Source organism: Botryllus schlosseri, chromosome 14 (assembly GCF_051294905.1).
Source record: "Botryllus schlosseri isolate E-star chromosome 14, Bs_hap1, whole genome shotgun sequence".
In the NCBI taxonomy this organism is placed as follows: Eukaryota; Metazoa; Chordata; class Ascidiacea; order Stolidobranchia; family Styelidae; genus Botryllus; species Botryllus schlosseri.
The window spans coordinates 9,028,257-9,042,068 of NC_137249.1; the positions used below are offsets into that span (position 1 = coordinate 9,028,257).

At 38.6% G+C, this 13,812-nt stretch overlaps 1 protein-coding gene across 2 annotated transcripts; it reads right to left on the reverse strand.

Annotated features, from left to right (window-relative positions):
• Positions 1-1,282: 1,282 nt before the first annotated feature.
• Positions 1,283-9,701, reverse strand: LOC145455845 (uncharacterized). 2 transcript variants are annotated; one of them, XR_013920433.1, is made up of 7 exons: positions 7,171-9,701; positions 5,847-6,025; positions 5,189-5,360; positions 4,466-4,526; positions 4,283-4,407; positions 2,794-4,175; positions 1,283-2,762 (listed from the first exon to the last, which is right to left on the reverse strand). XR_013920433.1 is itself a non-coding variant. In XM_080333863.1 (6 exons), exons 1-6 carry the CDS (start codon positions 7,295-7,297, stop codon positions 4,063-4,065), a joined length of 777 nt encoding a protein of 258 aa, XP_080189989.1. In that variant the 5' UTR covers positions 7,298-9,701; the 3' UTR covers positions 1,283-4,062. The 2 variants fall into 2 exon arrangements, 1 of the variants encoding a protein (XP_080189989.1); XM_080333863.1 differs by having other exon boundaries at positions 1,283-4,175.
• Positions 9,702-13,812: the final 4,111 nt, after the last annotated feature.

Genomic DNA, 13,812 nt, shown 5'->3' on the forward strand with positions numbered 1-13,812 from the left:
GCACACACAATAATACTATATTCAACTTTGCGCTCTGAGAATATTTATCACAAAAATGGTTCACAAAATATTTTGAACGCGGCTTGCGGCGCTTATCGCAGCGAATGCCCTTTAATTAATCGCGATAGGAGATGGTGTTTCTCAAGAGCTCGCGATGAAATCTACGTTTCTAACGATGAGGTCGAATTTGTGCATCTAATAAGGATCGTTGGTTTGCTGAAATCAGCATCAGTACGCTGTGCGAAACATACAGTAGTGATAAATTTTATCGGACTGTACCATCGGCCGGCAAATGTGCGCTGATAACGAAATTGCAGACATGACGCAAACCTGCAATAATTACAATTACAGGGTGCGCTAGTCATCTAAATACCCAGATTCGACAATGGCAACGAGCACAATTTGATCAGACGCGGGCGTAAGTTCCAATCAAAAAGATACATAAACAGAAACAATATTACACTTAGAGATTGTTACTGTTGGGCGAAAGTGTTTCTGCGGACGGTAGCAGGCCTGCATGCGGACGCGCTAAATCAAACCACCGACGATTGTGTTCATGAGATATCGATGACCCATTTCGCATACAAATGATTCTCGCTAATTTGCAGTACGCAGCGTCGATAATACGAATTAGTGAATTGGCATTTCAAAAGTACGGGATTTTTAATTATAAATGAGAAACTCCCTGGCTACGCACCTGGGGTTTTTATGCCGACAACGCGCTGGTTAATATCAGCCCAGGGCCTACGTAGGCCCCGATTAGCCAGTCGAATTTCATCGTAAAATCGTGCGCATAATTATCCACGTGTTATTGCAGTAAGAGCAATATGGACGGATTGGGCTCATGCCGCGACCTTATCAATAAAAATACATATCCCAAATGTTGAAATTCGAACCACGAGATGGTTGCGCTCGATAGAGTCCGTAAAGCAATGGAGTGTATTGGAACATATAGAACAGTGGTCGGGAACCTTTTTTGTCCGAAGAGCCATATTGGCCCTATTTTTTCCATCTCAACTCCCAAAGAGCCATACATGTCAATCAACTGTTACGTCACAATTGAAAAATTATGACGTCATGGTAGCCCCAATTCGAACTCAGTACTTGTGGTATTTATTGTTCGAAAATAAAGTTCGAAACGAGAGGTAAGGCACAGACGGGCCAAGTCTCATTATTGATAACGCAATTCCCCGTAAGTACCTTATAATTTATTATAACTAATATTTATCGAATGTGACTGTCACACTGATTTCGAAAATCTAAATACTTATCGACCTCTCAATTCACAAAGTATTCGGCGGTAACACAACGTTGCGCTACCGTATACATTTTATTGCCGGCGCTACACAGAACTATACTTACAAATCTAGAACGTGGATAGCTATGGCATCGTTTGTAATTCGAGCTTGTAATTGTGAATGTCCTGTCCACAACAGTTCGTTTCGCGCCGTAGATCAGGAAGACAATGTGTATTTGAAAACTGCGTTTTGAAATGGGCGTCGCCATGTCTACTATGCTCTTTGAATTTGACTAATCAACGTATCGCACAATTCAAGATTGCGAGTCGGGTACATAGAATTCGCGAGTGATATTGACCGCCGGCGTGACAGTTACTTAAATTTGATGGATTTGAAAAGAGGGGGTCCGAGCCCCCAAACCCGAAGAGGGCATTGTCTTTGCCTCTCAACGACATGTTTATACTGCCACGAGAATAATTATTTTGGCCGTGATGAAAATTTACCAACAAGTCGCTGCAATATTGATCAATTCAGTACAAAAATAAATATTTGGCAAAGAGCCATATCTCATACCCAAAAGAGCCATATATGGCTCGCGAGCCATAGGTTCCCGATCACTGATATAGAAGGTTCCCGTTCAGACTAATCGAATCAATTCAGAATTTGAGCCACCGAGAATCTCGTGTTGCATCAATTTTGACAACATAATTCAACGCCGTGCACTGCACAATGCGCAGAATTAATAACAAATCAAACACTGACAAGTGACACCGAGGGAATACGAGTGTAGAAGGCAGACAAGAATTAGTAGCCTACAGATGATAGCAAACGAGAAAGATCAGGTCAGTATGGCAACCAGCGGCAATATGTGACTCCCGTGACATATATAGTCGGTTGCATGCTGGGTGTTGGGTGTTGTTTGTTCTCTTTATCCATGTAATTATCGGTGGCAAGTAAGGTAGTAGTACGCTCCACAGCTGCAACACCATTGGCGATTGGAAATTTATCTTCGAGGGGTTCTTAACCAGGGTCCGTAGACCCCTTCGGGGTACGAAGCACTACATCAGGGGGAACGAGATGCATTGTGGAATTAGGCCTATATGCTGTGGAATATTTTCTTGGCCAATTTATTCAACTGGAATACGGTCTTCGCGCTACGCGCGATTTTATGTGCTGAATGGGCGTTCTGATTTTATTATAGGTACCATCAGAAAGTGTGTTGAAAATGAACAGGGACAACGAGAAATCTTATTTGAAGCACGAGGTACGATCGCTAAAGTTACGAAACAATGCTATTGCTATTGCTCAATAATAATTATATTTAAGTAGTTATTGATATCGATGGCAAAATCTAACGCTGATTTAATTTGACTTTGACAATGACAGTAACAATAGCCTATACTTATCACGACTATATCAAAACCCGGATTAGGCTACACCGCTACATCTGCTATCAGATCAATCTTCAGTAGATTTTAAAATATTCTACATAAAATTGTGGCACGTCAAAGGTCCACTAGCTGCCTTATGGCATATTATAACCAGACAGTTTGACAATGTCATGATGCATCCTCTCGCATGATGTCTATAACTCATTAATTTAATAAATTAAGCCCGGCATAAAGACAATTTTATCCAAATATTTAAAAATGTGATTTTTCCGTGTCAACCGTGAATAGTAGCCTACAATAGTAAATTACAATTTCACGATGTTTGTGGAATGCCTGTCTGCAAGCTCCCGTCAAATAAGGCCCACTTGGAAATTATACATTGAGTATCGCTATTATTAATGCTGCGGTCCGCGGCGTCATCAAAAACTAGGAAATTGGCCCGCGAGCACATTTGAGTTTGAGACCTCTGCTCTAGTCTATAGTGTTGAGTTATATAGCTCAATTGTTCGTACCTCAAATTAGGATTACAGCGATGCCTTCCAGCTTACTCTAAGTTGCACCATCTGTTTAAATCATGAATATTTGCAGAGAGGAATTAGATAAGTCATGTAACAAGTTATAGTTTCACGTAGACGATACTATACTGGAATTAATTCACGTATTGTTGTATAGTGATATGATTGCATCGGCATGACGTAGCTTTTCTGTTTTGTATGCAACGTCGAAAGTAAAGAAATGATTAGTATAGATGAAGTGTTGGCTTCTTAGTACGACTTTAGAGGTTCAGAATGCTTTATGAAGTACAATATTCGATCACCGAAAATTTTGCTCAGAGTCATTTGATTTTTCTCCTACGTCGAGTTCGAGTCTAAGTCAACTCCGTTTAAGGTGGTAAATCGAGTCAAGTCCAGACTTTAAGTCATGAATACAGTCATCCAAACACTGTCTCAACTATAGCTTCATACATAAACGCGCGAAAAACATAACACGAAACATACGATATGGACTGAGGGCGAATTCTCGTGGAGCCATTTTTCATCATATCGCTGCACGGAGGGAAACAAAGAAAAACCAGCAATTACAAGACAAGTCGGAACTGAAGAAATATATTAGGTCGCATGAGGGTACCCCCACGATCGGTCTCACGAGCCATCATCGAGTGAAGGTCCGTGCAATATAATGATAAACGTAATTTCGATGCTGAATTATGCGAACGAGATATGTAGCGCCACCGTAATGTTTCTATACAAATTGAGATGCGTAGTAGTTAACTCAAAAGGGAAACTTCTGCGGTCATTTCCTACATCAGTTGTGTCTTCTTCTGCGACCACAAACCGCAACCATGTCCATATGATTGAGTAGGTTTTATCGCCTATAGTCGCAATATGAATGAGTAGTTGAGTACGCAAGATCGCTAGACAAAAAGTCCCGACTCAAGTCGAAGACTCAGTGCTTGATAGGTCGCTGGTGAATACTTTCTCGTCGATTGTGTATTCATTCTTCGGCATATGTGATGTTGAAAATGGGTTTGCAGGAAATGGAAAACCTGTAAAATATGTCGCGAGCCATTACACCGCTATACCTTCAAAATTTTCGGCGATGCAGTCAATAACATCGTGACGTATAGTACGCCGAACTTATATTAAAGCTTACTTGTACACGAAAAAGGTAGCAAGCCCTGTGATATAGCAATCATTTGGGCAGACAGTTGTGGCGATTGGTTCCAGAACATTGGAATGTTATTTGTCGGAGGTGCATTGTTATGGCTGCAATTTGCCCTGCACAAGAGTACATATTGTCGAATTAGATGCAATGCCATCGTATCTGACAACTTACTTTGACATATCACACGGGGTGAAGTTGCAGGTGTTCAAGTCCGTGCTGTTTTCTAAATCACCTAGTAAAAATAAATTAGTCAAAGTCCAAGCAATCCACATTCGTCATTACATATAATTATTTCGCCTATATTGACACATTCCACTTCGTTTTCATTTTTATATTATATTCCTTTACTTTTCCTTCAGTTCTTATTTACATGCTCTTTTATTACTATCTGTAGGCCAGGGTAGGTGTTTGTTTAAAAAACTATCCTAAATCGTTACGACTCCATCCTATTTTATCATTGCATCGTAATCTTGTGGTCATGGCTTGGACTGATCACCATTATAAAATAAATGATGGTGATGATGAGCCATTATTTCAACGATACGTTTTGAACATGATAAGTATATTAATATTGAGAGATGTATCATGGACACGGACACCCGAGCAAATTACTCTTAATCATAGGTAAAAGGTTAACAGGAACAGCCTATAATGATATGTCTTAACCTTCACGAAGGAGCAAGAGCATACCGTACCATCATGGGAATACTGAAAAGTTAAAACTGTAGTAGGCCTATATATAAGATATTTATACCAATACAAATATTGTTATTATGCTATCAAACTACATCCACCATATAGCTATTATGCCAGCTGACTTCGCTACATATTTGTCTCATATGGTGCTGTTCGGACAGAGATCAAACTACAAAATAGACCTATAATATTTATTACTTTTTCTGTCATTCTTCGCAAGGTTCTGTTGAACGTTGTCTTCGTCGCTCGTTCGTACTTTCTTTTGATCAAGTTTATCATCTAACTTGTCCTCAATTTTCGCAGAATCCATAGTCCCTGCGTCCAGACGCTGTTGCTTGCGAAACTTGGCTCGTCTATTTTTGAACCAGACCTTGAAATGAAAATGAGTAATAAAAAATAATCGACATGCGTGTGCTGAGCGCAAGGCTCGATTTATCTGGGCAGATATAAATGAATATTGCATTTTACTACAATCCTCACACAAAACAGTTTTGTTTCATTGAGTTTCATACATTTCACAATTCGAGACGACATAGCCAGAACGGAAGTTCGAAAAGGGGAAAACCAAAATTTTAGTGATGTAGAGCGACGTCACAGATGCATCGTGACATCGCTAACGAAAATGTCAAAATAATAGCTAACACTTGAAATGTGAAAAGGTAAGAGCCTCTTTTAATCCCTTAGCTTCGCTGATGTCCGCAATACCGAGAAAAATCAAAGTATATGGCAGTTAAAGTATATAGTCCTTCGCAGCATGTGGACGAGTGGACGTATTACGGTATCAACTAGAGTTTTTATTATTTTGCCCACTCATTCGCCCATTTGTATCAGTTGGATTAATCAAATAGATACGAACTTGAACTCTCGCTTCCGGCAGATTGGTAAAAAGAGCCAACTGCTCTCTGGTCATCACATCCGGGTATTGAGTTTCCTTGAACGTTGCTTCGAGAGCTTTGAGCTGTTCTGCAGTAAACGCTGTTCTACTTCTTCGTTGCTTATGAGATCGCAAGCCAAATCGAGATTCGAAATAAGCGCCTAAACAGTTGATATTAGCATTGATCACTTGGTTTGATTAATTGGAAATTATAAAGACAGGAATCTGCTCTTTGAGCCGCACCAAGGATCACCAATGTATTTTAGATATTCGGCAGTGGGGTGAACTTCGTATTTTTTTCGCCCCTAATTGTTCGCTCTTGGCGATTATACTATTTGCTCTATTGTGTTATGGTTGTTGATTCTATTGTTACTGGTCAATATATTTATCTCAGGAAAGTGTACCTCTATTTTGTTGTTGGGAATAATTTAGGTATTCGTCTTAGTTATCATATATACTGACCATGGTCATGGACTGCAGTCAAAATTAAAATGATGTGTAGTTTGATAACTGATTTAACGACTGATTGTCTGGCACGAGTGATACATTTATTACGCTGACTCGATTAAATCGATCATCAATTACGATCACTGGTATCTATGTATGTATAACTAGATGGGGGCCATTTGCACCATGCCTGTCAATTTATGTAACTAGTCCACCAGTGATTGAGCGGTGTAAGGGATTTTCAATAGCGAGCTAAGTGATAGTGGAGCATTGTATTTAGGGTTGCATTAAAAAAACGGTGTTTTAAAGCACTTTGTATAAAACATGTTTTAAATAGCGTTTTAAACAAAGGTCTTTAAAAAAATTGTGTTTTTTTCAAGCTGAAAAATTATGCCATAATTGTGTAAATACTTTCCAAAAAACATGTTGTATGAACCTACAGACAATTACCACCCGATATAGCCGGCGTATACCGATATGGGATGGTTGGAACCCTCAAAATAGTCGGTTCAACAGCAATAGTACAGATATTTCGTTAAAGGTGATATATTTACCCTATATTTTCAATTGTCAATGTCGATCCACTATGACGTAACAATTGAATATTCGTGACGTCATGACTTGAAAAAAACCCATAAAAAACAATAAAAACATGCGTTAAACAAAGGCCTTGTTTTAAACATGTTTGTTTTAAAATGATTTTTGTTTTAAATGCAACCCTAATTGTATTGATTCGTAAACTATGAAAATGAAAAGATGAATTTAATGAAATTGTAGCATTTCTTTAACAGTTACTCAATAGAATTCCTATGATTAACTATGGCATAGACATAGGCCTATATATAATATCATTTCTTACCGGCAAATTTTTCAAATGATAGAAGTTGTTCCCTGTACGACTGTAGATGCGGATATTGACAAGCCATTTGAGCATACAATTCTGGAGAAATTTGTCCAAGAGCTGAGCGAAATCCTCTGAGATCCATGGCGCTATGGAAATCTTTAATATATATGCAATAATTCCGCTGTCTTCAAACGAATAACCGAAGTTAATGGACAGCAGTATAGAAAATTCCATTCCAACCATATTGGCTAGAATTGCAGTCAAGGCAGCAGTGAACTTTCAGCTAGACATAAACTTTCATTGAGCTATGGTAAGCCTTCATTGGAGTACTATGACAGCCGCTATAGTCAATCGTGATAATTATAGGTAATTTAGAGCATATAATCAGGCATAGACAACCGTCTAAGGTGGAATGAATGATTTTCGATCGTCCTACCATTCCGCCATCTGCACAAGAGTGAGGAGCACTAAGCCTATTACATTTAGAATGTATCGATGGCTGTTTTCCGAAGCCTAATCCGCAACGCTGAAATGCTAATGCGATTACCTGGATCATAATTCGTGCGAGAAACAAAATGTGAGTAACACCAACGTCGTTACCTTTTCATGTACAGAAGGAAATTCTAAGCGATTGCACTGTCTGGGGAAACAGCCGTTCACAATAAGACCCAATCTCAACCAAATCCTACATTCAACTGAAAATTTGCGATCACGGCAAATGGGCAATTTTTCATTTTGTATAGCATCACATCACTGCATCAGGAGTTGTCAAGGGACAGAACCACAAGTCACTCAATACATAAGATACAGATGGAGATATAGTTGTTTTTCGCAATAATAATGTAATCATTGTGTATGATGGTTTCTCCAAGAAAGCCACAACGGAATGCGTATAAGAGCATTCAATAATTATGCATTCACGTTTGTTTCATTTGGGCGTGTGGTTAGTGATTTTGATTATATGATAAGACAGCGCAGGTCGTTGAAGTTTGATCGACATATTTATTACTCGATTGGATTGCTTTACAAATGTATGGATAATTCACGTCAGTTTATTGATAAATTCATCATTTCAAATCACCACAAAGTCGCAATCCATTGAAAAAGTTAGGAGGGAGTCGAAACGGCTTGAAATAGTCTCTCAATGAAACCCCCACTTGCACTCGGCACTTGCCTACGGATAATAATAAAAGAAAATATAAATATGAGGCATGTCGTGAGTCATGGCCCATATTTACATCTTCTTATATTGCTCACTGAATTAAAGTAACAGAAGATAACATAAACTGGATAGGCCATGAAAATGAAGTGGTATCCTTAGCTAAGCGAAATCGATATGCCAGATCGAGGTAGCGCAGGCTATAGTATTCATAGTAGAAAAATTAAAACAGCAATGAAGACCATCACGATAAGAATATGGTACATATGCGGGATTACGGGTAGATTAAAATAGAATTAGCAGAGTCGGGCCATTGCTTGCATGTGGCCTGAAAACTGGGCAGTCCTATCGGATGCGATCACGCACAAATTATGCTCAGGTTATCGGATGATAAATCCAATCTGACTATGTGAAACGCCGAGTCAAGTGTAACGAATCCGCTTCTCGTTGGGCATCATTCTAGATAATCCGACTAGAGCGAGATAAATGAATCTTCTTAATCCTATTACGAATATCGTTAAGATATTTGCACAAGAACCTTTGGAAAAAGAGAATAATACAAGGGTTCTATAATCAGATCGCCTATAGGACAGGACCAAATCCTACTTGAAGATAGAATTTAAACTTGGCCGACGAAATTAAACGGATTACGAAAAGATGGGGTCTTATCCCTCATGGTTCCTGTGAAAGTTCTTCCAATTCAGTGATCCTATAGCCCAATCGTTTTCTGACTAATGAGAATCGGAATGCGGTACGAAAAAGACTACTTGCTGCAGATGCCAATATGCACTCAATTAAAAAAAAAACAGTCTATAAATGTACAATTTCGTTGGCGTATGCAGAGTGTTCCAAAATGCGCATCACACAATATATTGTAGGTGCAATAAGCAATAAGCATCAAGCTCATTGCTCTTGTCTCGAGTCTATAAGTCCAAACACATGTGACCTCTTATATTGAGAAAGTCACGCATTCAAATATGGATAACGTTGCTGCACTTGAAAGTAATTTGTTCATGAATATTCGTCTGGTACAAAATTTACTAAATAAGTGCCTTGATGAATCTTATAGATTACTAAAACAACAATATAACAGGGTGTCTCGCATCGTCCTATCTGATTGATTGAGTTGCGCTCAAGAGCTGTATTGCTATTTCTTGTATTATCTAATTCGAATAACATTGTAATTCATATGATGAAGATGATGATGAAGAGAGTATATATTTTCGCATTTTATTTCGCGTTTCGATTAAACAATTACACATATCAAATACAAACAAACTATCATAAACGATATCGTACTAAGCTTCAATATTACGTCACAGTTTTGCAGTCTATCAATTGACGCTAAATATTGTTGTATGGATCTTTGATGTAATTATACGAATCTACCACAGCTCACACGTCTTACAATGATATTAGGAAAAGCGATGGGTTGAAAATTATTGTAGGTATAAGTAAAATTTCTCTGAAACGCTCTTGATTTATGGATATAACGCTTCGCTATACTCCCTGTGAACAAGACGCACTACTGTCGCTTTTTGCAGGATTCATAGTTACTGTATCACCTCATCAGCACAGCCATACACTCATGTTTGCCCATCATTCTCGCGAAGTGGAATATACGAATTTATTCAGTGTTAATGATGGGAAACTTTGGGCTCCGAATCCCGTCATCCACTCTTGAGTGGATTAACGCGTTCATTTCTCACACATCTCTACCCTTTGATGGCTTTCGCGACGCGATTCTGGGAGTAAATCCCCCTTGAAATCAGAAGCTTCGCGCAGGTGCTCAAACAAGCCCCTGTAATCGGATTATAAAGATCTCCCCTTTCGTAAAGCTCGATGTTTTAATCCGTTCTTTTTGACCAATAAGCGGTGGCGTATCGCAATGGAAATATCTATCCGTTGAAGTTGAGTGCTATATTAAGTTCATGAGTATTTGAGCTTAAAACGACGAATAGAAAATCACACGTTATCCTGTCTTAGTTATTGGGACGGATTACAATTTTGAGCTTCTTTCACGTGTACAGAGTACGTGGGCTGGAGAAGGAATTATCCTTCCGGACTAAACCCCTTTGTTATCAGTTTACTAGCATTTCGCAGTTGACTCATCTGTTATAGTTACCCTGTGTTATATTAAACCGTGAATAACTGAGAACAGTAGCCTATCTCTAAAGATATAAGCTGCATGCGACCAAACGTTGGACGTATCCATCATTAAAAACCGAAAACCAATACCGAATAACTAAGCGATTCATCTTTTATATCACTCGTTGCGATCGAAAACTGTTAGGTGGTCACTTTGCCAGAATGGACGCAAGGGATTCACAGTTTAGTCGTAATTACCTCTTTCAGAGTGAAATAGCCTATGGCCGACGTTGGAATCTAAGCAATCCTAATTTCTTATGCAAATTGCAAAGATTGGCTTGACAAGGTTTTCCTAGGCAGAATAATTGAATTTTAATTAATTTGAACGAATGGATCAAAACATTATCGATGACGTGTTTGCTTACTTCTACAATGATACGTTTAAACGCGTCATGGCACATCTGGGCGGGGTTGAACCGTATTAAAATTGCGAATTGAGGATTTCGCAATCTCTTCTAATTGTAAAATGTTTTCAAATTTGATCAGTGAACTCAAGATGGTTGTTATCCATATCTGTATGAATGAATTCCTCCAGCGTATTACCAGTGTTGACGGAATTCTCGCAATAACAGCAAATACAATCAAAGATACTTTTGAAGAGCGTACGCTGTACGGTTATGGATTTGGCTTCCTTCGTCCCCTTAACATCATATCCCGACAGTTCACATTGAACTTGAAAATACATATAGACCTATTAAGAAATTAATTTCTACTTAACTGATTGTTCTTTATTTTTCGGCGTCTCCATATATAGACCCTGCTGATCAATCAGTGCAATTCGGCGTATAGAGGCGATGAAAATGATAAACATTTCTTCTAGTAGAAATAGAAGTAATCCCGTAAACGCATGATGAATTACATATTACAAGTAGTGTAGTAGCAGTTTCCAAGACCGAAACTACTTCAATAGGAAGTTGAAAATTTACATATGAAAGTACTCAAATAGTTTAACGAAGTAGATTTGGTCGTATGATTTTAACAGTTAATTGGTGGTGGCTGATTCCGAATTTGTAAGGTGTGCAATGTGCATCTTCGAGACTAACGCCAGATGACTATTAATGCTACAACTATCGGTGTAGTGTAGGCTATATTTATATACGAAACTATATTTAGTTAACGTGATACGCCGGTTAATCCGCCCGGTTCTTATGATTATTTCACTCTTACAAGTGATATAAACTTATCGCAAAACTACTTTCTACTTGAAAAAATCCAAACTGCAAAAAGTATAAGTAGTAGCACTCCAATAGGTAGAAGTTATTCATTTAGTTATCTACTATGAATTTATGCTATTTGAGTAGCAATTATTTACTTTTGATCACAGCTTCCAATACAAATGGCATCACATCTTCGAGGTGACGAGGTTTACTGCTGCCTAATATTTCAGTTTTTTCAATCATTTTATGATCCATAATACCATCGCCACCCTTACCCTGATTTTGGCTGCTTGTACTGCAGTGCTTGCTCAAGCGGTAAGAATTTTAGATTATTTCTACTTGCTAGAGGCTAGACTTGTATATTCTCGTAGGATAATGCATTTATATATTCACAACTTCCGCGGTATTCCGATACACACTATAGAAAAGGTTTCTTGGTAGGGAAAAAACACAACAAAATACCTGCAATCGGAGGCAGATTATTTTGTAAATAAACACAAATTATTGAGTCTTTTTTGGGAGAATCATTAAACTTGACACCTGATTTTATCGCTTGTCATTTTATATTATCATCTTTTACTTTCATTCATTGTGCATGCCTCCTCTTTACATCGCCTATAGGCCCAGATGGGTGTCTGATCCCAAAGACTACTCCTAGTCGTTCCGGCATCTTCCTGCCATTCATTGTATTGCAGTCTAGTGATGTTTTGAAGTGATGAGATTGTATGAATAACCTTAACTTGTAAATTTTCTTATCGCCTTGCGCGATTTCATTTCGCTACATGTCTTGATTTTAATATGAATACCCCACCCACCCCTAAGAAAATCGAATTTAGTTTAATTTATATAGAAATAGACTTTTCGGGTCGGCCATTACCGCGCCACGACACTCCATTACTTATCAAGTTTCGACCAACATGAGACTCCGCAAAGAATGCTGCTGAAACATCAGCGGCGAGAAAAGCTTGGCCGAAAATCATTCATTTAATCGCCTAAATGACAATGTGAGAAATGATGATGCAACCAACCAACCACAAAATAGCAACATTCAACAGAGTAAGTAATAACAACGGGCCCCCGTAGATATTATATAATTAAACATCGTATGGTATATTGTTAACTAAACGTGCTTTTCGAAGCCACCACATCCTTAATTAACCTCTATACGGATTATTCTGGTCACGTGGGCTGAAAAAGGATAAGATATGCAATTACCGATATCATTGACAAAATTCAATCATGAATTTTAAAATTTCTTCGCGCCAAAGACCACCCAAGTCCGTGGAGGGGAGCAGAGAGATTAGGCATGTAGGCTAGGGTTACCTTATTTTGGAATCCGGAAAGGATACACTTTTTAAAAATCATAAAAGTTAGTTTACCGAAATTACAAACAGCTGATTTTGGAATATAATTTCTGGAAATGTTGTTATGTTGACCAGAAATAAAAGGAAATCGCTTTAATTCGACTCCCGCATTATACCCACTATTTTAGGATGTATCTGGTGTTGACTAAAAAATAAAATAAGGTCATCCCTCTGATTCAACTCCCGAATGACCAACTCGAACGTCCCCATCCATTACCCATTTCGCGTCATTTATACCGTTTTTCAGTTGACCCTGTCCGATAGCCTAACTGTAAAAGCTGTAAAAGACCACGACATAACATCGACCTCGCCCCCCGCCACCTCATTTTGTCGCTTGCGTCTCATGTTCTCTGCATTATTTTTCATTCAGTGTGCATGCCTCTTCTATACTTCGCCTAGGCTAAGGTGGGTGTCTGATCTTAAAGGCTACTCCAAGTTGTTTCGACACCTTCCTATCTTTTCATTGTACCGCAGTCTTGTGATGTTTTGAAACGAAGAAAATATTAATAAACCTGATTGATTGAAAAAAAAGGACGAATTTCGAAGAAGGACGACATCGGCGCCCTCGGAGGGTATTTTCAATTTCCTGAAAAAGGATGGAAGTATGGTAAAACCCTAATGGGGCACAAATGCATGTTGTGCTCTTCCATATTGACTCGCTAGAAATGTGATACTAAACGTTGTGTGAATCTGTAGGCACACGCCACAATGTCTTGTGATTGAATGGCACATTTATGACCTCGAGAATATGACCAATTGGCCAAGGTATATGACCGAGATTGAGAAGATCTGACAACATGTTGCCGTTAATTTGAGTGAACTCGTAGTA